Source organism: Megalopta genalis, chromosome 10 (assembly GCF_051020955.1).
Source record: "Megalopta genalis isolate 19385.01 chromosome 10, iyMegGena1_principal, whole genome shotgun sequence".
NCBI classification, from domain to species: domain Eukaryota; kingdom Metazoa; phylum Arthropoda; class Insecta; order Hymenoptera; family Halictidae; genus Megalopta; species Megalopta genalis.
In genome coordinates this window covers 10084784-10108176 of record NC_135022.1, presented here as the reverse complement: position 1 = coordinate 10108176, position 23393 = coordinate 10084784, and the positions used below count along the sequence as shown (strand labels likewise).

At 41.1% G+C, this 23393-nt stretch overlaps 3 protein-coding genes across 7 annotated transcripts; all 3 read right to left on the bottom strand.

Annotated features, from left to right (window-relative positions):
- Window positions 1-153: 153 nt before the first annotated feature.
- LOC117223311 (uncharacterized) lies at window positions 154-6501 on the bottom strand. The gene is made up of 3 exons (XM_076525037.1): window positions 6161-6501; window positions 5887-6093; window positions 154-5690 (listed from the first exon to the last, which is right to left on the bottom strand). The coding sequence occupies exons 1-3, from the start codon at window positions 6270-6272 to the stop codon at window positions 1216-1218; spliced, it is 4794 nt and encodes a 1597-aa protein (XP_076381152.1). The 5' UTR covers window positions 6273-6501; the 3' UTR covers window positions 154-1215.
- A 645-nt stretch (window positions 6502-7146) lies between these two features.
- Window positions 7147-9661, bottom strand: TRAM (translocating chain-associated membrane protein 1). The gene is made up of 7 exons (XM_033475518.2): window positions 9327-9661; window positions 8776-8952; window positions 8588-8703; window positions 8295-8507; window positions 8099-8208; window positions 7734-8021; window positions 7147-7648 (listed from the first exon to the last, which is right to left on the bottom strand). The coding sequence occupies exons 1-7, from the start codon at window positions 9456-9458 to the stop codon at window positions 7551-7553; spliced, it is 1134 nt and encodes a 377-aa protein (XP_033331409.2). The 5' UTR covers window positions 9459-9661; the 3' UTR covers window positions 7147-7550.
- A 596-nt stretch (window positions 9662-10257) lies between these two features.
- On the bottom strand, window positions 10258-20181 carry Pfk (ATP-dependent 6-phosphofructokinase). Of its 5 annotated transcripts, none has more exons than XM_076525039.1 (17): window positions 19575-20181; window positions 18061-18175; window positions 17827-17978; window positions 17571-17760; window positions 17296-17506; window positions 16998-17106; window positions 15424-15612; window positions 15139-15329; window positions 14983-15058; window positions 14756-14782; window positions 14622-14642; window positions 14328-14429; window positions 14047-14253; window positions 13829-13981; window positions 13417-13741; window positions 13110-13332; window positions 10258-12996 (listed from the first exon to the last, which is right to left on the bottom strand). In XM_076525039.1, exons 2-17 carry the CDS (start codon window positions 18152-18154, stop codon window positions 12852-12854), a joined length of 2415 nt encoding a protein of 804 aa, XP_076381154.1. In that variant the 5' UTR covers window positions 18155-18175; window positions 19575-20181; the 3' UTR covers window positions 10258-12851. The 5 variants fall into 5 exon arrangements, with proteins under 5 accessions (XP_076381154.1, XP_033331505.2, XP_076381155.1 ...); XM_033475614.2 differs by lacking the exon at window positions 16998-17106 and adding an exon at window positions 16083-16191 and having other exon boundaries at window positions 19575-20171; XM_076525040.1 differs by lacking the exons at window positions 14622-14642; window positions 16998-17106 and adding an exon at window positions 16083-16191 and having other exon boundaries at window positions 19575-20171.
- Between the last annotated feature and the right edge of the window lie 3212 nt (window positions 20182-23393).

Genomic DNA, 23393 nt, shown 5'->3' with positions numbered 1-23393 from the left:
TCGTAGGCACGGTTGCCGGTCACCCACCCCTTAGTCGCCGCTACCTACGCGCGCGAAAGGGTGCCGACGTTAATCCGTCGAGCGTGGGAAACGCTTCGGACGAAAACTCGCACGCAAGGATCGGGTCGATCGGTCGAAATGAAACACAGCAAATCTTTGGTCGGCTTTTATCAAAATATTTGTATTTCGGGTCGCGTGTGAACTTGCGAACCTCCTATATAATCGAGTAGAAAATAGATTCTCTGAGAATACACTAAACAATGGTTCCTAGACGCGCGAGCACACAGTTCGTTTGCTGCTGCGCGCACGTTCGACGTTCAGCGTTGCTCCTCGGAAACGCGAACAAAGGGAGATGTCTTCAAACTCTCGTCTTTCGCTTCGACTCGAGTCAGTTTCAAGTCGAGCCAACAGTTTCGTACAACAACTAAAATTAATGAAACGCTTCAAAACTTCTTGATACAACGTTGCCGGAAGCTGAGAATAGGCGAGAACGTTGCCGAGGAGCGGGTCGATCCATCGGCGTCGTCGATTCGATGTCGGCTTAACCTTTTAGGTACGGCTGAATTCTGCGCGAGGCTATTTCTCTGGACGGCAGCGTCTGATACTGTATATTCTGTCTGTTTATACAGGATGTCCCAAAAATGTCTCGCAATCCGAAAGTGGCGGGTTCCTCGGGCCATTCGAAGCAGCTTTTTCCTTTACAAAAATGTTCTCCGAGGCACCGTTAACGAGTTATCAACGAAAAACGGTGACCAATGAGAGGCGAGCTCGGCTGGCGCGAGGCGATCGAGCCAACGAGCGGAACCGGGCTTCGCGCGCTGGTCGGCTGGGCCGCCTCGCGTCAGCCGTACTCGATTCTTATTGGTCGCCGTTTTTCGTTGATAACTCGTTAACGGTGCCTCGGGGAACATTTTTGTAAAGGAAGAAGTTGCTTCGAATGATCCGAGGAACCCGCCATTTCCGGATTGCGAGACATTTTTGGGACACCCTGTAGACTGTCGTAAATCGATGCGAAGACAAAAGAAGTGTGAAACAATGCGTATGAAGACGATTATTTGGTTGAAACGTTGAGCGAGTGAGCTACCAGAGCAAGCCACTATAGTGGCGCGTCGTCCAGAGAAATGACACCCGCGAAAGCCGCTATAGCAGCGCGTCGGGCCTAAAAGGTCAAACACATTCGAAACGTTCGAGAATACTGATAGCGGCGTGGCAGAGTCAAGAATCGAGCAGCGGCTCGTGCAATTCGTTCGGCTCGTAAGGGATGTTCCTCTGGTTTCCGGGCAGCAGCATGGGCACCATTTTGACGCGCAGCTCGTACGGCAGGTAGTCGTGGCAGAAATTATAGAAATCGTGTCGGGTGCGTATGATTTGGAGCCGCGCCATCTCCTTCATCAACGCGTGCATCTCCACTTTGTACGAGGCGTACAGCTTTCGTCTCGCTATCAAGGCGGACACCTCGCACAACTCGCGGACGAACCTCTCGGACAGCATCCTCGTCTCCTGCTCGAACTTCGGCTGCATCCGCTTCCACAGGAAATGGTACAGCCGGTCCGTCACCCATTTCGTCGGGCGCGGGAGCCGGGGCTGCTTGTACACCCGGCCGTTCACCAGAAAAGCTTTGTGCACCTGCGCCGGCGGCTCGGAACTCGGCTTCTTCGACCTCGCCGCTGACCTGCCGACGACGTTCTTTCGCCTCTCTCCCGGCAGCTTCGCCCCGCTATCGGCCCAAGTTCTCTTCACCTCCGTGATCTCCCGCTTCTTCATCTCGTCCAGCTTCTTGCGGATCTTCTGCGCCGCCTCGACGTTCGAGAGCACCTTGGACGCGCTCGTCTTCGCCTGGAAGAAGTCCTCCATACGCCGCTGACCCTTCGCGACTGCCTGCGAGGTCGTAGAGCTCTTCGCTTCGCCGAGGCCAGCTTCGACGCGCGACGTTCTTCCGACCGCGTTCGAATCCCCGTCGACGTTCCGCGACTCTAACGTCGGATGCTGCTTCGCGTTCTCTTTCCCATCGACCCCGACGACACGACCGGATCGTCTTCGGCCCGATTCTACGTTGATCCGATTAGGCGAAAACGCCAGTCCACTGGTCCTGCTCGTGCCGGGATCGTTCTCCTCTACGGCAGGATCGACCGGCTCCGCGACGCGGTCGACAATGCCGCGCGAAGACGACCGCTTCCGAGACTGTTCGTCGCCGATCGATCTAATCGCGACCCCGCTTCGTTTCCTCGGGCCGGAGACGCTCTCCTCCGTTGCAACGCGGATCCCCTCTTCGAGTCGTTCGTCGGTTTCCGTTTCCGCTTCGCTAATTGGAAGCGACGGTGATTTCCCGACCGAGGAGTTGACGTCGTTTTCAGACTGGTCTCTCGGGCGCGATCTACCAAACGACGTGGCTTTTGCGAACGAATTCTCGGCTGCGGAAACACTGGCACTCGGCAACGATGTTTCTTTTTCGACGTAGCTCTGTCTCTTGCTCCGACTCTGCGCGAAACTCTCAAACTTTTCGGTTCCTCTCGAGGAAACCGAAACCGCCAAGCTTTGCGTTTCGTCCACGTGTTCGTCCTCCTCCCTCTTCGAGGAATACGAGCCCGATTTACGAAGACTGCTCTGCCTCTCGCTTCGCCTCCGCTTCGCAGACGACGGCTTCGCGCCGAGCGACCTTCGGCTACTCCTCTTGAGAGACTCGTCGGACTCCAGGTCGGAGTCGCTGGACGACAACAAGGACGTTATTCTCCGAGGCTCGCTCCGCCTCCTCGAGATTTCGCGGCTCCGTCCTCCGACAGTCTTTTCAGCCTCGACCGGTTCCTCCGATGTCCCAACAATCGCCATTGTCCGGTTCACACTGGTCCTGGAATGGGTACCTCCGCCTTTCTCGACCTCTTTCGGCAAAACAGATTTCCGACGCGAACCGGCGGATACTCGATCGCCCGCAACTGGTGGCTGTGAACTGGGAACTTGATCATCGTTGTTCTGAGAGCTGAAAGTCTTCTTGGTACTCACTCTTATCATCTCCGCGTCTGACGAGTCGGAACTGTTCGACAGTTTCAGACGAACGTCCTCGGAACAGGAGGTGCTTTCTGTGCTGATCACGCGGGATCTACCATCTAATGATCGCACAGTTTTGTTGTTTGTCTTCGGGGTGGAGACGCTCTCTTCCGTTGCAACGCGGATCTCCTTTAGGAGTCGGTCGTCGGTGCTTTCTGTGCTGATAATACGAGATCTACCATCCAATGATCGCACAGTTTTGTTGTTTGTCTTCGGGGTGGAAGTGCTCTCTTCCGTTGCAACGCGAATCTCCCCTACGAGTCGTTCATCGGTGCTTTCTGCGCTGATCACACGAGATCTACCATCTAATGATCGCACAGTTTTGTTGTTTGTCTTCGGGGTGGAGACGCTTTCTCCCATTGCAGCGCTGATCTCTCCTACGAGTCGGTCGTCGGTGCTTTCTGCGCTGATAACACGAGATCTACCATCTAACGATCGCAAAGTTTTGTTGTTCCTCTTCGGGGTGGAAACGCTCTCTTCCGCTGCAACGCGAATCTCCTTTAAAAGTCGGTCGTCGGTGCTTTCTGCGCTGATAACACGAGATCTACCATCTAATGATCGCAAAGTTTTGTTGTTCCTCTTCGGGGTGGAGACGCTCTCTTCCGTTGCAACGCGGATCTCCCCTTCGAGTCGTTCGCCAGTTTCCGTTTCTACTTCGCTAATTGGAAGCGACGATGACTTTCCGACCGAGGAGTTAACATCGTTTTTAGACTGGTTCCGATCTCTCGGGCGCGTTCGACCATCCGACGTAGTATTTGCAAACGAATTCTCCGCTGCTGAAACATTGGCACTCGGCATTGATGTTTCTTTTTGAACGTAGCTCTGTCTCTTGCTCCGATTCTGCGCGAAGCTCTTAAACTTTTCGGTTCCCTTCGAGGAAACCGAAACCGCCAAGCTTTGCGTTTCGTCCTCCTCCCTCTTCGAGGAATACGAACCCGATTTTCGAAGACTGCTCTGCCTCTCGCTACGCCTCCGCTTCGCCGATGACGGCTTCACGCCAAGTGACCTTCGGCTACTCCTCTTGGGAGACTCGAAGGACTCCAGGTCGGAGTCGCTGGACGACAATAAGGACGTTATTCTTCGAGGTTCGCTCCGCCTCCTCGAGATTTCCTTTGTCTTCGGGGTGGAGATCCTTTCTTCCGTTGCAACGCCAATCTCCCCTTCGAGTCGGTCGCCGGTGCTGTCTGCGCTGATCACACGAGATCTACCATCTGATGATCGCAAAGTCTTGTTGTATGTCTTCGGGGTGGAGACACTTTCTCGCGTTGCAACGCTGATCTCTCGTACGAATCGGTCGTCGGTGCTTTCTGCGCTGATCACGCGGGATCTACCATCTAATGATCGCAAAGTTTTGTTGTATGTCTTCGGGGTGGAGACGCTTTCTCGCGTTGCAACGCTGATCTCTCCTACGAGTCGGTCGCCGGTGCTTTCTGCGCTGATCACACGAGATCTACCATCTAATGATCGCATAGTTTTGTTGTTTCTCTTCGGGGTGGACACGCTCTCTTCCGTTGCAACGCGAATCTTCCCTTCGAGTCGGTCGTCGGCGCTTTCTGCGCTGATAACACGAGATCTACCATCTAATGATCGCAAAGTTTTGTTGTTCCTCTTCGGGGTGGAGACGCTCTCATCCGTTGCAACACTGATATCCCCTACGAGTCGGTCGTCGGTGCTTTCTGCACTGATCACGCGGGATCTACCATCTGATGATCGCAAAGTTTTGTTGTATGTCTTCGGGGTGGACACGCTCTCTTCCGTTGCAACGGGAATCTTCCCGTCGAGTCGTTCATCAGTGCTTTCTGAGCTGATCACACGAGTTCTACCATCTGATGATCGCACAGTTTTGTTGTTCCGATGTTCTTCGTGTTCGGAACGATTCGAAGTAACTAACGTAGCCGATGAATCACTATCGTCGAGAATATTTTTAAGAATGTTCGTCCTAGGACTCCTCCGTAGACCTCCCAGGAATCTGGACTTAGGCTTCAGCGGTTGAAAGATGATGGAACTCGTGTTGGCGGAACTTTCCAAAGTCTCAGAGATGTTTCTGTTTGCGTCTATGGGTTTGCTCTTGTCCGCTTCAATCTGCAACTTGGGCACTTTTATTTCCACGTCAACCACTGTGCCAGCATCGTGAAGCGATCGGTTTAGATCCTTGTCGATCGTCTTCTGGAACAGAACATCTTCGAATAGATTCTTCTCCTCCTTCCTCGTCTCTCTATTGTGTCGCCTCAGAAGCTTCGACTTGGGCTTCATCACTATATATTCTGTGTCGCTGTTGCTGTTTCCCTGACTGTCTTGTCGGGACACGCTAGTGCTGTCCAATAGCGTGCTACTTGCTTTCGGTAGAGAATTGGTCGACAGATCGTGCTCGTACTCGGTCAACAAATTTTGAACTTTGCTCGGATCTGTCGGAGCAGCGATCACAGGAGAATCTGCCGCAACGGAAAATCCCATTCCTTTCCTTAAAGACTTCCTCTTCGAAGACGATGCTGGTTGTTTGGAATCAACCGCGTTTTTCAAAACGTCCAAAAACGCGTTGTCGCTGCCTTTCTTTGCCTTCTTTACTATAGACCGCAGGGGAGGCCTCATTTTTTTTACCATACCTTCTTCATCCGACTCCGACATCGCTGGTGCGCTGGTAGTTGTATCTATTGACATATATATTTTGGTCCTTACAAATGCAGTTATAGTAAGAATACATAATAAGAGTGCCACAGTATCAAAAGTGACTAATGTGTTTTACTTTATGTAAACAACAGGTCAGTATTTACTAGAATTTACTATAATATCCGGTAAAAACATCTTTACAATTCCACTAATATTAAAGCAACAAATCCGCCTTACTTTTCTCCGATGGATCGTTGTTCTTCTGGTGGGATTTCGAATCGGCCGGCGTATCTCCCAAAACGTTCCACCAGCCATCCTCAAGATCATTCTCGCATATAGACGAATTGGAGTTCAAGCGGCGGCTCGTCTGATTAAAATTAGTAGAATCGGTAGATAGTCTGGGTATCGTAGTGTTTTCTAAATTTCTCCACCAATACGGATACTCTAAAATGCGTATACAAATAAATACACAAAATCCTAACCTACATAACCTTTCACAAACAGTACATACCGTCCCCTAAGTTATTCGTATCAGGATTCAGCACGCCGGAGCCACCGCTGCTTTTGCTGATCCTTCTGTTACATCTCTCTAGTCGTATACTTAAACTTCTTCGTTTCTCCATAATTTCCGACAAATAATATTCGCACGTTCGGACTCCACAACGACGACTTTAAGCATAATATTTCACCGGCTTTCCTGTAGAGGTCTCAGGTTTCAGGCGATTCGGTACTCAAAGCAATAAAATGGAATGAAACAAATCCTTATCTTAGGTTAGACTTTAGACAGACATTACTATTGAATGCTTGTTATATATATTTACATCTAATTACATCTTCGTTAACCATAAAATACAATATAAGTCTCAACATGAATTGGATGAATTATATTTTACAGTCAATCGTAGCGCTTCTCGTGGAGAAAAAGTAAAGTTTAGTACAGGGACTGTACAGCACCAGTTGGGGTAGTGACAAAACGCTCAAACTGTTAGCCAAATTACTAACAGTCGATTTTGGCTAGCAGTTTGAGCGTTTTGCCATTATCCCAATTGGCGCTATACGGATCCTCTAAGCGAAGCTTCTTGATTTTGCCACAAGGGGCACCACCATCGCTCGGATGTAAATGCAGGGTCGCCTATAAACATTGATGATAGCAAAATTACAACATAAAGAATTAAACCAAGGACACAAAATTGTTCTAAAGATACAAGAGATCAACGCACAGGATTATTAAAGACTGTTACGAACCATAAATGTTAAATTTACGTTATTGCCTTAAGAGTTATTCGGATTCTTACTAAGAATGGCGCTAAATTTAAAATTCTCTTCCCCACTTTCGAACTTTAAAATGCCAAGGAGTGTACGACTTAAATTAAGTTTCAAACATATTTTTTAAAACGTATGTGTAATTTACTCTCTTACAAAAATACAGTTTACATTTGAAATAAAAATGATTTTGTCATTTTAAGTAATTTATAACTAAATTTGATGTACGATAAGTGAATTATGAATTTGCTCCATGTATTTCATATCATATACCACTATTTTGAAATAAATTATTGTTTTGTCTTGTATGCTTTAGTTACAATATGTTGTTCCTGTATACAACGTTATATAATAGAACGTATAATACATTATATACAATATGTTAATGTTTCTTTACCCACAAGAGTAACTTTTGTCTACAGTGGATAGGAAAGTTAAACTATAGTATTTAATTTCACAACAGTGGAAGGCGGCGTCACAAGTACCAGTCTCAAGTAATATACATAGATATTCAATCTGTCGTTTACTTTACATGTGGCAAAGACAAATAAATATTTCGAAAATTGTATTTCCCGTTAAAGATTAACGAAAATAATTATTTTAATCAGCCTTGAATAATTTCTTAATTAATTGTGTATTTATTTTGCTTTTGTGGAAGAGCGGGATCTCAGGTTTTTCTTAGTGGCTTGATCAACCTCTGGTAAATCATCATCTTCTGATAGCGCAGGCTTTTTCCCTAAAAAAAAGTACAAATTTTTTATTTAAATTACAGTCTTATAATTCGGTAGCAATTAGAAAAATAATATTCAAGATTATCTTACCCTCTTTTTTCTTTGATTTTTGTTTCGATTTCGTTACTACTTGTACAGTTGTCGTATTTTCCCGAGTGCGCTTAATTTGTCTTGTAATATAGACGTAAGAAAGATACGCTTCGAAAACAACGATGACACTTAAAGCTGAGAATCGTACAAGGGGAATATTAAAGTTTCCAGCATCATAATCAATTTCACTTTCCACTTGACTTAAACCATACAGGAAAACCAAAGCTGCAACAGCGAGTGATGCAACACGCACGAGAACATATATCGAATTTGCAACAACGAATGTCACTGTAAACAGAAACAATGTCATATTAATGTCTATTTTCATTGGTATACATTCGCTCGCATAAATTTGAAATACCGACGTTTTACCATCTTCTCCCTTTTACTAACAAAGTGTATAATTCTAGCTCCATGAAGCACAACGTCTCCTACATAGTGTAAAACTAATAACAAGATTCCCACTTGTTGGAAGCTGTAAACAACATGTAAATTATAAGAAATTAATTAAGTAGCAGAGGCATATTAATTAATTAGAAATGTATAATAATTAAATTATACTTGAACATATAAGCAGCAAGAGTGAACAATAATCCCACTGTTGCTTGCGCAGCACGCGACAATATGTCTTCTCTCTTCACTCTCTGGAAGTACAATTCAGGATAGCAATGCAGCCAATAAGAAAGTTGACCAACGAAGAACAGTTTAGAAGAGAAAGTTAACAATATGGGATAATCTGTCCATAATGATGTCATGTTTAACAGCAGATCTTCTCTGAAAGGATATAAGTTTAATATACGTTAGAACACAAAGATACAAAGCTACGGCAAGATTACTGCCATTTTTTTTTTTACCTGATAATTATGTCTGTACCCCATATTACAGACAAAACATAAAACAAAACTAATTGACTAGACTCGTTAAATTTAGCAAGTTTTACCTTACTGAGGTGTAGACGTTTAGAAATTTTCTGAAATCATATGATACATTTTCAATATGCGCATATTAAAAAAAATGAACCAAAGAGGTATATATTACTTACATCGAATACATATTCTTGAAACACAGCATGGATTACAATTGTAATCAAGAAGTAGAAAAATACAGCACAAGCATCTTTCCAACCGGTTGCATATTTAATCGGTGCTGTTGGCTCTTCTATGTCAGAAGTTACATTATGATGGAGAGCAATGAATGTATATGCCCATGGTGATGTGGCCTACAAAACAATAGGATATATATATACAAAAAAAAAATGTTTAGAATATATAAAAAGAACGAATATAACAACAATATGGAACGGAGCAGTAAACCGAAATCTAGTGACAATCATCATCGTAGCTAGTAAAAGTTGTTAGTTAAAAGATACTGTCTATATTATCAAAACATCGAATTTATCGCTAAACCAGCGTCGGCGATAGTAACATATGGTTATTCTGCCAGCAACATATGCGAATAGAAAAATGAGTAAAACGTTTACCATTCGATCTATTCGATATCGTTCGTTTAACCGTGTTTAATGAAAAAAGGTAAAGAAAGATAATTGATAAATCTCGAGAAGCACGTTAGGTGTTGAAGAAACTGAGCACTGACCTGCACCATTAGACCAGTTACGAAGATTAAAGCCACACACGATACAATATCTCCATGATTCTGAATGACAAACTCATGACTGAATATCGGTGGATTTTTGTTCGAGTTCTTGCGTCCTTTTATCGCAACCATGTTTGCTACCAAGTTACCGATTCCCCGTCACGGCTGTCACGAGATCGTCGGTCTATCACCGGGAAAGTGTTCGAACCGATGGAACCGAGTGACGCGAAGGACCTCCACCATCGAACGACAATGCCAGTTTTCTCGCTTACACCGATAAACCAACACATCGAACCAACAGCGTATGGCACCGAACTGGCCAACGTAGGGCAATGTGGCACTTGTCTATATACTCGTTGGCACCACGTGAATCGAAATAATATTAAATAACGCGTCAAGGACTTATCTCAAGATATCGCAGAGCTAATTCTACATTTGTGTAGTACGAACAAAAAAAATAATTGTACTCGATGCGATAACGATTATACTGATAGTCGAAAATTCCGAGACGTAATCTCATATATATGTTGTGTTGTCTCTAAGAGCGACAGGATTTTTATGTCTATGTACATACATATATGTATACACATATACTTTTATGTATGCAATTTATATTTTCGTAATAAAATCTAGAAAATTATTTTCCGTAGAAGCTCGTATTTCACCGATTTGCTTGGAAATTTCAGTGAATTATAAATACGTAAGGATCCTCAATTGTATGTACAGAGTGGATGGAATTTTTGTATTAGTGTATATGTATATAAAAAGTTTCATTTTGAGAAACTTCAATAATTAATTCTAAGAAAAATAATGAATAGACGACGAAACTCCTGTGTGCAAAATAAGATGCAACATATTTGATTAACATTATCGCAAAAAAACTGGACGTGTTCGTTTATCGAACGATCGGTATGAAATAAAATTCGCTATATTGTGTATGTGAAGTACAAGTAATCATAATATACACTTTATTGAGAGCATTAGGTACATTCTCAGTGATCACGATACATATATACGTACTTAATCCATGTGCCGTTATGCACCTGGTCTGAAATTGTGCAATTACCACAAATACTTCGCGCACGAACTTTGAACTATTGATGAATGAATATAACTACGATAAATATAGTCATGCGGTGGTAAGGTGAAAATATATGTTCAACAATTTGATGTTCGAGTAAAATAACACATCTGTTACGCTATATGTGTACGTCACAGATAAACTGTAAATTCATTGATCAACAATGAGTCGAAAATATAATGTATGTATATCTGCAATCGTAAAAATAATATATATGTATTTGTTATATATACACGTTATATGTATATACTCTCTTTCACCGTTATATATTTAATCGTCTATCGGTTAGTAGTACAATACTAGTCCAATCGTCGTATAATTAGGCCAAAAGAAGTTTCTAATTTACACGGTCGACGGTGCAAACAGGAGGTCTTTAAATTTCTATTGTTCTTTGCGATCGTATTTTCACGGAAACACCTCTTATTCTATAGTAATTGTCCATTTGGAACGATTAGTAACATCACTTATTTGCTTCTCGACAACACCTATTAACTTCACAGTATCCTAAATGACTCGCAATTGTTAGCAATATATCTTCGAACAAGCAATTAATATGATTGTTCGTTAAACACGTATACATCTTCCTTACGAATGTAGTTTTAAAATTAGGACTCGACGCGTCAGAACAAGCCTGAACACGATTAATACGTGCCTTGAGAAAGCTGTTTTGCGGCTCGAATCAAATCGGCAATTCTTCCTCTACTGCTACTTATCGTACAATCGAGCTGTTACATTTGAAAGATTCAATTAATCACGGTAGATTGGAAGATTCTTTTATTTTCTGTCGTTGCTCTGTCGACACGCAACTCGTATTTTACATTTAAAGTGGACAATCGCTAGAAAACGTTTCCCGCGTTGTTATCGGTATAATTTCGTATCAATAACATTGGATAAATTTATAAATGTAATGCAAACTGACGTGCCTTTCTCTCTAGAATTTCAGTATGAATAATGATAATGATAATAATAATGATAATAATAAAATAATAATAATAATAACAATAAATCATGACGACGACAATGACAATAATAATAATAATAATGATAATGATAATAATAGTAATAATAATCTACTTTTAGTATTTATACGACGACTCGTTCAGATAAATAGAATTAAATCTAAATACTCTTGTGGTCACAAGCCTTAAATCTTAGCAGAAATCTTTTAATGTTACACGCAACCAGCACGACTCGGGCTTTTGGCATACCCTTTCGCGTCGTCCGACGTTGCAAATTATGTTTCGAGGTAGACAAGTATATTCTTCTTAATAGCTTTTCGTAGCTATTGGTAAAGCTAAACCAAAAGATAATGTTTTCATCAAAGGAAAATGCCACGTTATGTTTAATTTTATATATTAATAGACCACAAATATAGCCTAGTATATTTTATCCACGACCTAGCGATTCATGAAGGTGGTGTGTCCGATTTCGTGATTTCATGATTTTCTTTATGACTCCGTGATTCGTGTTGCAATTAAAATGTTGAAGCAATGAGAACAACGCATTCTTATTCTAATCAACTTCGGTCAACGTTTAACAGTGGATAAGTAATAACTGCTAAATATGTCATTTGTTTGTCTTTAAATATTTCCGAAATTGGTTCAATATTCTACGCGGATGAGGGTGAACGCGATGCCAAGTATGCTAAGCGCTTCACAGGTATTCGATTCGAATACCACATGGAGCGATTATCGGACTCGGCTGTGTAATCGGATGTATCTTCTTTCATTGTGTATATACCACATTCTGTTGTAATATGTTTTGATCTCGAAACTATGCATACATGATGCGCTCGTTTCTGAATAGCAAATGACACTGCTATAAGGATACAACTGTCATCAACGAAAACGTTGTTCTACGCAGGTGTTCTAATAAACTTGCTTTGCTTTCTTACACTATTCAGGTATATGATAGCTTACCTTCGCGTTTCTTTCAGGTACTATTTTTGTACCTATTTCTCACCTGAGTTTAAACCGCATTTAAAATACATAAATTCGAATTTATACTCTTACTATACATATATATGTATATATATATATAGATATAGATATTGATCTGCATTCTTATCCATGGCAATAGTGTATAGTAATCTGTCGTTTATTTAAATAGTTCACATTCAGTTTATCAACGCGCGCGTCTCATTATCGATTCGTTAAATATGTAGACGACAGGTACACACGCTTATACATAGTGATTTTTTTCAGTGGTCGATGTAATAGCCAACTTATATTAATTTTTGTAGAATGTCGTGGTTCTACTTTACAACTACCTATTAGCATCATCGTCCTTTCTTCTCAAAAGTAACAACGTAACATGATTAACATAATGCCATACAATACTGTCATACTCTTTAAAAACATCTACGATCAACGTACGTTTAACATTGTACAGTTTATTACGGAACATTACCTTATACTGTATATTCGTGACGTGAAATTTGTAGCTTAGACAAGAGGCGGGTCATTATCAAGATCCATTTCTTCGACGGTTATATAGAGTCCTTCTTCCTCGTAGGTGGACTCGTGTTTCGCTAAAACTTTCAATAACGGCCGCAGCTTCATCCACCACTGATACGTTGGAATGCGATGTCTGTATAATTCAAGAAATGTTATTCGACACTTTCGAAAACAGAAAACCATTTGAAATTCCAATTGTAAACTGCCAAACGATATCGATTATTTACGTCCTTGCGTGTTACTTACTCAAAGTCGGTGACATCGAGAAGTTCGGAGAACGGTGTAAATCTATACTGTCTCCGTACTATACCAATCATCACTGCGGAGTCGGAATCGTTAGTTAACGTAATACCTTCGGCATTTGTGTGTTTCTTCAATTGATCGCTGAACCAATCGACCGCTTTAGAGCCCATTTTCGTGCCCAAGTTACGATCGAACGGAGTTGGCGAACCACCTTGCTGCATGTGTCCTGCAATCAATTGTGACACGTACAATATACTGTTTGTATTAGCCAAGTGATTAAAAACAAAAAATTAAACTGTTCAATACAAACCAATGATATTCATTCTACAGCTGAAGAGACCTTTTCCCTCTTCGCTGAAAAGTCTTTGCATAAAATCTGTACTATAGTTCAAGTTGGCATTCTCATTTCTCAAAATGAGACCCCTTTGTACACCTTCGGACATTTTTGCTGCCATTGCAATCACGTCCTGATTCAAATCTTTGATATTGAATTTTTCCTCGAATATATACGCTGCGTCGGCTCCACCGGCCAATCCAGCGACAGTGGCCAAATAACCGCAATATCCACCCATGGTCTCGATAATAAATACTCGGCGTTTTGTACCCTGTGCCGACTGACGAATTCGATCACAGATCTAAAAGTGATATACACATATAGACACGAGAGTTGTTTGGTACAACTATGTTATTATATTCATCACAGAGCTAGAATTTCAATTCACCTCCGTAATTTCATTCAGAGCGGTATCACAGCCTAGTGAAAATTCAGTTCCTGGCACGTTATTGCTGATAGTTGCGGGTATCATCGCAATGGGAATTCGGAACTCCTCATATTTATCCCTGGCTTTGTAGAATGTAAGACCCGTTTGATAACCCTTTTGAGAGAAAAGTAACAGGTAGTTAGAATTCCTTCGACATGGGTTATTCCACAAATTGTTACCTCGAATCCTCCGATAATAAGTAACGCTTGAATTCCAAACTCCTTCAATTTTTGAGCAATTTGCGGTAACTGCTCGTCTTTCGGAGGAGCCCGTTTTGTCCCCAAGTATGCACCACCTTGTGCTACCCAGCCGGTGACAGAAGGCCAATTCATTGGTTTGAATTTTCCAGCCATAAGGCCGAGTATTCCGTCGCAAATGCCGTAAACCTATAAGATAAGCACTAGAATGAAATCTCTATTGCAGGGTATAAAAGGAAACGCTAATTGCAAAATGATGATACCTTATCACCTCTATATATACAATTTCTAACGAAGGAACGCACAGCTGCATTCATACCACAGGAAGGCGATCCTATATGCATCACAGCTAACGTGTAATGATCCTGAAACAAAATTTTCGTATAATATCTTGGAGGAACTGATTGCAGCTCCATGCAACGTGCACATAAAAAATGAACACATGTTGTAGTTCTGAATTCCGTCTGCTCATCAAAACGCTTGCTACAAATTAAAAAAAAAAAGACATGAAAACGTGACAATAGTAAAATGATGATTCAAGAATTTTGTTAACTTACTTGTCCGCATAAGGTGAATTGCTAGTTTAGAAAGAAAAAAAATGGACGTGTTAGCAAGTCTGTGCTATGGAGGCGTCAAAATACAATACTTAGCAGATAAATGTACATGCAAATTTCTTTCTGAACAAATTTACCTTCGTTAATGTGGGGCCATTACTCTCCTGCAGCCGTATTAAACAATAAAAGTAATGTAGATAAGTCTTTGCCTCGATATAATTCTAAAAATTTCGAACTAAAAACCTTCGAATATTTCTATTCGTATCCAATGTTTGTTAAATTCTTTCAAATTTCACTTGCAATTTCGAAGAAAGATTTTAAGTTCGTGGTAATTGTCTAGAATACATGGGCAACGATATCATACCTTGTTGGGATCATGATCAACCGGTGCTTTCAAGCGAGTCAACATCTTGTATGTCTCCAAGTTGCGAGCAAATCCCCTAAGATATTTGAAGTAGATTGTAAAGAAATTCTATGCTGTAAATCCAATGATTTGATTCACTAATAAGTTTCGTCTTACTTTCCACGAAGTTGAACAGCTAAATCCCAATTTTTGTCCGCCATGGCTTGTGCCACCGCCTTGGTGCGACGTACGCACTCCATCAGCGGCAATCGAACAGCCTGATTTCCATCCAATGTAACCACACACGCTTCTGTTTCCGGTGTTGCCTCCATTAAAGCCATTACAGCTTCTGCACCCATTCGACAACCCTTTACATTTCCGGCATTACATTAATATATCACCTTTGAAATTTTGTCAATTAATTGAAAATAGTTTAGATACCAACGATAGAAAATAACTAACCAGAACTCTGTCGAAGGCTGAAGGATTTCCACCTCTTTGAACATGACCGAGGACAGTAATTCTGGTGTCTTGCTGTAGTTTATCAACGACAACTTTATGAACTTTTTCTGCGGTAATTGGTTGACCATTTCTATCCACTGCACCCTCAGCTACGATAATAATATTCAAACGTTGGCCAGTAAGTCTTTCCTGGAAAATAAACATTACAATTTTAATACTTGCACGGAAAGGTCAACAGCTATTCATAAAAATGATTTGTATTAGAAAAAACTTTCAGATTTCGAGGACAACTTAAAACGTTAAATAAAAGAACAGAGTGTCAATATAGAGGCTAATGTCAACTAAATTGTTATAAAACAACTTGTTACTATTTGTTAGATTTAAAACTATGTGACTAATGTGCACAATTAAATGGCGTACAAATTAAAAGAGGAACAAAGTGCAATTATGTGAATAAGCTTACCAAGATAAATAAAGAGTTTGAATTGAAATGAAAAAAAGGATAACCTTCACCACTCGTTCCTAGCTAAATGAATTAAGCATAAATTATCAAAAGAAATTTCTGCATTGCGTCTGACTGTGCTAAATAGTGGAATGTACATACAGCTATTTTTGCTGAACCGTATAAAAAATAATAAAAAAAAAACTAAATTGCGAACCTGCAACAATTTTTTGCACAGCTTGTTTGGCCAATCCTGTTCAGGTGGCCACTCTGGGATGAATACAAAGTCAGCTTCACAACATATGGCTGCCACTAGAGCCAGGTAACTGGAATAGTATGATATAAAAGCTAACTAAAAATATTATCAAATGAAAGAGGAAAATTGTGGAATCAAGAGTTTCGAAGTTTGATGAATAAAAGGCGAGTCGAGTAAATACAATTACATATTTCAAAAGACATCAAATTACATGTTTCACACTCAATGTATTTGATTTAATGAACAGCTTTTACTTGGCCTAATATAATTCAGCTGTTCGGAAATTAGCATACTTTTCTTTTTCTGGCAAATCTAACTACAGTAGCAAAGGAGCAGACACACGCTTTCGTTAACGAAAGATAATGAATTCAATGGCATGTGTTCAAATCTGGCCATAAAAGAGGTTTTGTCGTAGTTTGAAATATTCGATTAAAAATAACATGATTGTTCGAAACGTGCCTGTTGCACAGCTTTGCAAACCTCCTCGACCCAATCACCTGCTGTCGGTGCTTCAGGTATGAAGGTATAGCATGCTTCTGAAGATAAACTCGAGGCTAACGTCAGATACCTGAAAGGCTCTAGTTTTATTAACTTTACAACAACTGGATAAAATTTTTTGTGTATTTATCTACCAAATGGAAAATTCTCCAAAATAAGACTCGATCTCAGACTTGGCCATTTGATTCTTTTGAACATAATTAGAAAGAGGAAATAAAAATAAATAGGAAGTAATGCTGCTTTCCTTTGCAATACCAGAAACAGAAGTAAGCAACCAAACATATAGGGAAAATATTGTATAAATTACTGTATTTGTTAAATTTAGTTAGTGAAAGACAACAATGTGGTAAAGAACTTGGGACTTCCTAATCAACATGCCTGCTCCAATTTTTTACATAGTTTATCAGGCCAGTCAACAGGCGGTGGCGATTCCGGGCAGAAAACAAAATCTGCTTCTGCAGCTAAAGCACCCACAATGGCCAGATACCTATCCGAAAATTTATCACACTTGTAAACAATACTAGAGAATTAAGAGTTATGCAAATTATTAGAATCTACCCTATTAGTAATAAACTTTCCTTTATCGCTGAAAAGTTGTTTTTGTTGAAATTTTCATGATGTAATATCAATTTAAAAAACCAAGTTTTTGTAAGAGATTATTGTATCGTTTGCTTACCCACAATGGCGACCCATAACTTCCATAATGAATGTCCTTTGATGAGAGTAAGCTGTACTAACGATTGCATCGATACTTTCGATAATACGATGCAGTGCGGAGTCGGTACCAATGGTCATATCAGTTCCGCAAAAATCATTATCGATAGAACCCACTAAACCGACAATATGCAAGTGCTGATTCTTTTCTACTTGTTCTTTAGTTATTTCACCTAAATATAAGAAAGCAGTGTTAAAAGTGCAACCAATGTATAGAGAAATATACATTTTTCTCACCTGCGTCGGCCAGTTCTTTCAACAAATCGGCCCATTCTTCTTTGAAGAGATTTGCACCGGTAAGAGAACCATCACCACCAATCACAACTAAATTAGTTATGCCACGAGTTACTAAATTTTTGGCAGCTGTTCTACGACCAGCACGTTCTTTGAATTCCATACATCTCGCAGAACCAATTACTGTACCACCCTAAAATGCATATAAAATTATTAGTACTCAAAATTGAGAAACAGAAAGGAAGAATTTTATACGTACTCTATGGATAATGCAAGACACAGAGGACCAGGTTGCTTCGACAATGTTATTTCCACCGTCTACCATGCCTTGATAGCCTTCCTTAATGAAAAAAACTTTACATCCTAAATAAATACCCATTCTAACAACTGCTCGAACAGCAGCATTCATCCCTGAAAAGTTGATTGCAGTATAAATGTAAAAACACATATATAACATAATATATTTTTTCACTGAAATAGCATGGTTCCTTACCTTGGGAATCACCTCCACTAGTAAAGACAGCAAGACCTTTACCTTTATGGCTACCAGGTTTTATAAACCTTTGCGCTGCCAGGTCTTCAGCCATTTTGTAATAATGGACGTTTATCTGCAACATAAATGATTTTTAGCACTGGGGCATTTACATTATGTTTTGCAATTTTGTTCTTTGCCTGGGTGGGTTCTGTATGTACGTAGTGACTACTGGATCTCTTCGCTGCTCGAGCGTTAACTTTGTCATATAGGTTTGGTATGGAATCAAAATAAGTTCTTGTAAACATCTGGTCAAAGTATTTATTAATATAACAACCAATGCCTGACACGGTCATTACAAGTTTAGCTCACTTGTGGAAATACAACCGATAATCTATAATTCTGTTTATGTACTGTTTCTTGTAATTGTAATCTAGGGTCAGTATCAACAGGTTCTGCATTTCCATTATACATTAATAATGTTTTTCGTGATGTACAATTGGATATTACGTCTACTTCATCTAATCGAAATACTATAAAACAGAGTATGGTATTTTTAAGAAATTTAATCGAACTACAGAAACGATTTTATAATTAATAGGTTACTTTCTGTAGGAATTGCAGACTGAGGTTCTTTGTCAATATCCGTATCTCTTTTGATATGTACATCTTCCTCACTGACACACGAGCATGAAGAATTACTATTTATGTTCGACATTCTTCAATGAAAAATAAACAAGAATTTTGAGGCTAAAATTTGAAAAGTACAGAAACTATAAATGTTCAAAATTGTAACACTGGCACACGAACGTAGTAACTGATTATATTGCAATGATTGTTTTCACAGTTTTAAAGTCATAGGTTATTCGAATAATATGAAAATCAAATGTTCGACGATGACGGTTCCACAATATTAAAATATATAAGAATAATACGTATCGAGAGTAAAAATCATGCCACACATCGATGAAAGGCAGAATGTCGAATCTTAAAATATAATTAGCACAGACTGACAACGGATCTCGCGAATAGAACGAAAAGCATCGGACAATCGCGTAGAGAATTATTTTCTCAAAGGGCATTGCAACACAGAAGTTGTTCGAGCAGTCCTTCATATTTTAAAATAAAATCGCGTGTACGTGCAAAGAATCAATGGAATCTGGCAGTGTCTCAAAGAGCCGCGCTTCAAAACATCAGAACAACAGCGAATCGCACAGTATAGATCATTCGAATTTACAGCGTTCAAAGAGCGAGCGATGCATATTTTTTTACGGGCACGTTACGTGAAACGGGGCAAAGAAGACGTAACGTAATTTACAGAGACACAGGTGATTCGACGGGGGGGGGGCACACATCGTCGGGCATTTAATCGCGTTTTGCAAACAACACGATCAGAAATAGTTGACCGTTGAAATGTATATACAATGTAACGTCACACTGTCACTGCCAATTAACGCGCGATCGCGTATATACCGTACAGCGCGAAATCCAGAGTTCTTAGGAAACAAATATTCGTGGGCGGTTTATCGACTCACCGAGTAAAAATACTAGTTACGATGGTAATCGAAGGGCGGACACAATCCTTTCAATTTGAAAGCGAACGAAGAAACCCGCGGTTATCCGGCGAAACGTCAGACACCGCTTCCACGTCCTGTGTCTGACTAAAACTGAAGGTGACCTTTATGTGTGCTTCTGCACGCAGCCCCCACCATCGGTATCGGTTGCCCTTCCACACCCCGCTTGACAGACAATCAAATTTAGGAAAGGTCTGTAGATGGTGTTAGTGGGTCGCGCCTGTCCGCCAATAACCAGCCTTCGTCGTTACCGTCGTGTTTCCGGAACTTTTTCGAATCTTACCCGCACAAACGGCATTTTCATTTCAGCGCTGCGTCTTGCGCCATATTTATTATTCGACCTATATCTGGATCTGGATCTAGACTACGATCTAGTGCAATGTATGAATTAGTTTGTTCGTACGTATATCATATTTCGTAGCTAGGGAATGATTTCACCGATTTCATGGCGTATATATTTCTACGTTATCTTCTTCAGCTGTAATACGTTTAAATGTATTGTCCAAGCTGTTACGAAAAAAATGTTTCGAATTCGATCGTTCAAATGTGCTAGCTGATTCGCGGGCAACAAGTTGCGCGCCGGTAAAGCCAAATTTGAAGAGAACTAAACACCTTCGCACTGGTCTGAAATGCAGTTCTAGCTAAGCAACAAACATCTCTAATTTATTATCAATTAGTTTATTATAAATTTACGAATAAATAGACCAGCAGCTCAGCAAATAATCAATAAATGTATTTAATATACATAAATAGAATATTAATTGACCTCCTTACACATCCAATTCCTCTTTCCTACATGTTAACTTAAAATTGTCATTTCTAATCCGATCGCTTGGACATACAAGCATGTAAAAAACAGGGATAAAAGTTAGCGGTAGTAACAGTGTAAATGAATACATACAGGTAGAAGAAGAAGAAGAGAATAATGATGAAAATCATTTTGCTTTGCTAGAATTCCATTCGAAATCACTGCGGCCCTGTCTCGACGTACTCACGTTCCAAACTACATCGCGAAGAAACGAGAAGAAGCTTTTTCAAAAGAATTCGTACAACTTCTAGATCCATCTTACGCAACGATCGTGAAAGGTAGCTTCGAATCTACGTGTCGGTCGTCCCGTAGGTATTTCGATTCCTAGAAGGTAGCGTCGCCGAGAGTCAACACGATTTCGGGCCATTTTCACAGGAAGAAAATGAAAAAAAAGGAGGATGCATCGATCGTTTCGAATAACTATTCGACATCGTGTCCCAAATTACGGTATTCGGAATTCTGTCTAATTAACTGTACACATTCCGAGACATGTAACGCTAAAATGAAGAATCGTGCGACGCGTTGATCTTGAATTATTGTTCGTTTTTTTTTTCGTTCATTTCAAGGTGACAACGAAACGTATGCGACGATCTGGAAAATGTTCTAGAAACGTATGCCACAATGTGGGACAGATACAGTGGTTTGTAAAGATCAAGTTTCTTGTCTCCCGTAATAATTGAGTCGTTTTACCCTTCGTGTGCCGAGAATGACGCATCGCGTTCGCTCCGCGCGTGCACAAGTGTCGAGAGTTTTATTATAGCACGGTAACCGGGTTCGTCCGAAGAATTTCATCAGGCATCGTTTCGCCGTACAACCATGAAAATTCTCGGTCGAACCGTATATCACAGCTGTTCCCCGTCGTCGACGGAAACGTGCGCGTTCTACAGAAAGGAGAACACGGAAGCCTCTGGAGAATAGGATAGAAATGTATAATTGCCGATTTCAGTATGATACACGATTTCATCATTTCATACGCAATCGCGACGCTTTGCGTCAGAAATTCGCAACTGATTCACGAATTCGGTGAAACACGATTTCAGTCTAAAGCGAAATCGGTGCAGAAACCAAACGAAATGTACGCACTTAACGCGGAGCAAACGATCGTGGTACGATTACGATCGCGCGTGTCGGTTATATGGACGATGCAACGATGACGCGTCTTCTGCTATTAATGGTGCAGTGGAGAAACAATCGACGGCGACACTCGATCGAGAATGACAGAACGATAGGTATATATATATACATATATATATAATCAGTTTTTATATATATATATAAATATACGTATATATGTGTAGCACACGATAAAGTAGCATGAAAGTCGCACGAAAGACAACGCGAGATTCTGCCGACAACACTTTCAAGTTCAAGTAGTGAACGCGCGATTCTCAACCGTGCTCCGGATGTTAGCTCTAATCTTCCGTTGATCTCGTACCGCCTAGCTGTGCAGCGTTTCGTTTTTTTCGTTCGGTTAAGCTTCGGGCCGCGCGAAGCATCAACGACGTTAATTAATTTTTACAAGACTCCGGCGAATGGCGTCGTACTCTAGTTTCGCGTATAAATTGTGCAAAAAACGTAGCACGATTAATAGCACTGTAGGTAAAGATGGATAGGTGGATAGGTAGAGATATAGATAGGCCCTTTCATTCCGTAAAGGCACGCACCATACGCGACAATTTTCGCATACGCGTGTATAATATCTATATAGAACTTTTTTGTATACATGTAGACAACCCCGTTAAGGTCCGCCGCAACATTCTCATGCAGCGGGTGTCTCCTCGAGCGACACTCTTTCTCTCGGATCTACGTCGAGCCGATTCGATCGGTCCCGACCACGCCGTGTCTTCCTCCAACGGGGACGACGAGAAAGCGGTTATTCGTATCGCAAAACCAGCGCGGCGTCTCAAACGAATATTTAAAGCCACGGCCGAGTAATCTCGAGCGTGTTTCACAGCGAGCCCTCCCGATCATAAATATCGTACCGCCAATTACGAGGATCGTCCGCGAAAGCATGATCGTCGCGACGACTTTTTGAACTTTGGCTGTCGTCGCCCAGGACCCGGTACCTTTCTCACGTTTCTCACCCGCAAATGCCGTAAATACCGCAATCGACACACCGGAGCCCAGCGACCCTCGCTCGTCTTTAGGGCTCGGCCGATGCCGTGGAAGCAAGGCAACCGAGGTTATTATAGTTGTTTCTCTTGTTCTTTTTTTTCTCTTTTTTTCAGACATTTTATCAGAATTTATTATTTCGTGTAAACGTTTATAATAATTATAATTTACAATTACGATGTTTGATGATAAATACAAATAGAACAACGGAAGATGGGAAGGGGAAACTAGGGAGATTCGATGGATGAGATAGGTACGTGGAAGTGGTATGCAGAGGCTAGCTTGTTCGACGAATGGAAAGAGAGATGTGAGGGCCAAAGAGAGAAACAGAAAGAAAGAAAGAAAGAGAGAGAGAGAGAGAGAGAGAGAGAGAAGAGATAGCCATGGAGGCAGGAAGTGACAAGAGAAAGAGATACGCGCGATGAACCGATAATTGCAATTGGAATGAAAGACGCGTAATTATGACTTATAAAACGATCCGTTACGAAACAGTACCGAAAAGTATTTCAGACGAATCGAAAAGAAGGGGGGCGATGGCGCAGGAAGATGCAAACGCGGGTGCGAGCTACAGCAACAAAGGTATTCTCGTATTGAACTTACGTCGATAAAGCGTGTGTCGCTCACGCGTCACAGAAGATCTAGCTTCGGAATTTGAAATGGGCGGAATCAGCGGGAAATTAATAGAGAGAGAGATAATTGGTTCAGCGAGAAAACGATGGGATCGTATATAAATACATCGTTTTGGACCTGCTGCGCGAAAACGAGACCATTCATCGTAGAAAACCGGAACAAGTCGAGTCGAGTCGAGTCGAGTCGAGTCGAGTCGAGTCGAGTCGAGTCGAATCTAGTAGAGTGGAGAT

Bases quoted from the DNA above. Each gene is read 5' to 3' on its own strand.
- LOC117223311 (XM_076525037.1), bottom strand. From the start codon at position 6,272: ATGGAGAAACGAAGAAGTTTAAGTATACGACTAGAGAGATGTAACAGA. The intron at 6,094-6,160 runs GTATGTACTGTT...TACGCATTTTAG, and splicing joins TACGAATAACTTAGGGGACG to AGTATCCGTATTGGTGGAGA. The intron at 5,691-5,886 runs GTAAGGCGGATT...ATATGTCAATAG, and splicing joins CAACGATCCATCGGAGAAAA to ATACAACTACCAGCGCACCA.
- TRAM (XM_033475518.2), bottom strand. From the start codon at position 9,458: ATGGTTGCGATAAAAGGACGCAAGAACTCGAACAAAAATCCACCGATA. The intron at 8,704-8,775 runs GTAAGTAATATA...ATATGATTTCAG, and splicing joins TTCAAGAATATGTATTCGAT to AAAATTTCTAAACGTCTACA. The intron at 8,209-8,294 runs GTATAATTTAAT...TGTTGTTTACAG, and splicing joins CTTGCTGCTTATATGTTCAA to CTTCCAACAAGTGGGAATCT.
- Pfk (XM_076525039.1), bottom strand. From the start codon at position 18,154: ATGGCTGAAGACCTGGCAGCGCAAAGGTTTATAAAACCTGGTAGCCAT. The intron at 17,761-17,826 runs GTACGTATAAAA...TATGCATTTTAG, and splicing joins TGTCTTGCATTATCCATAGA to GGTGGTACAGTAATTGGTTC. The intron at 17,507-17,570 runs GTGAGAAAAATG...TCTTATATTTAG, and splicing joins GAAAGAACTGGCCGACGCAG to GTGAAATAACTAAAGAACAA.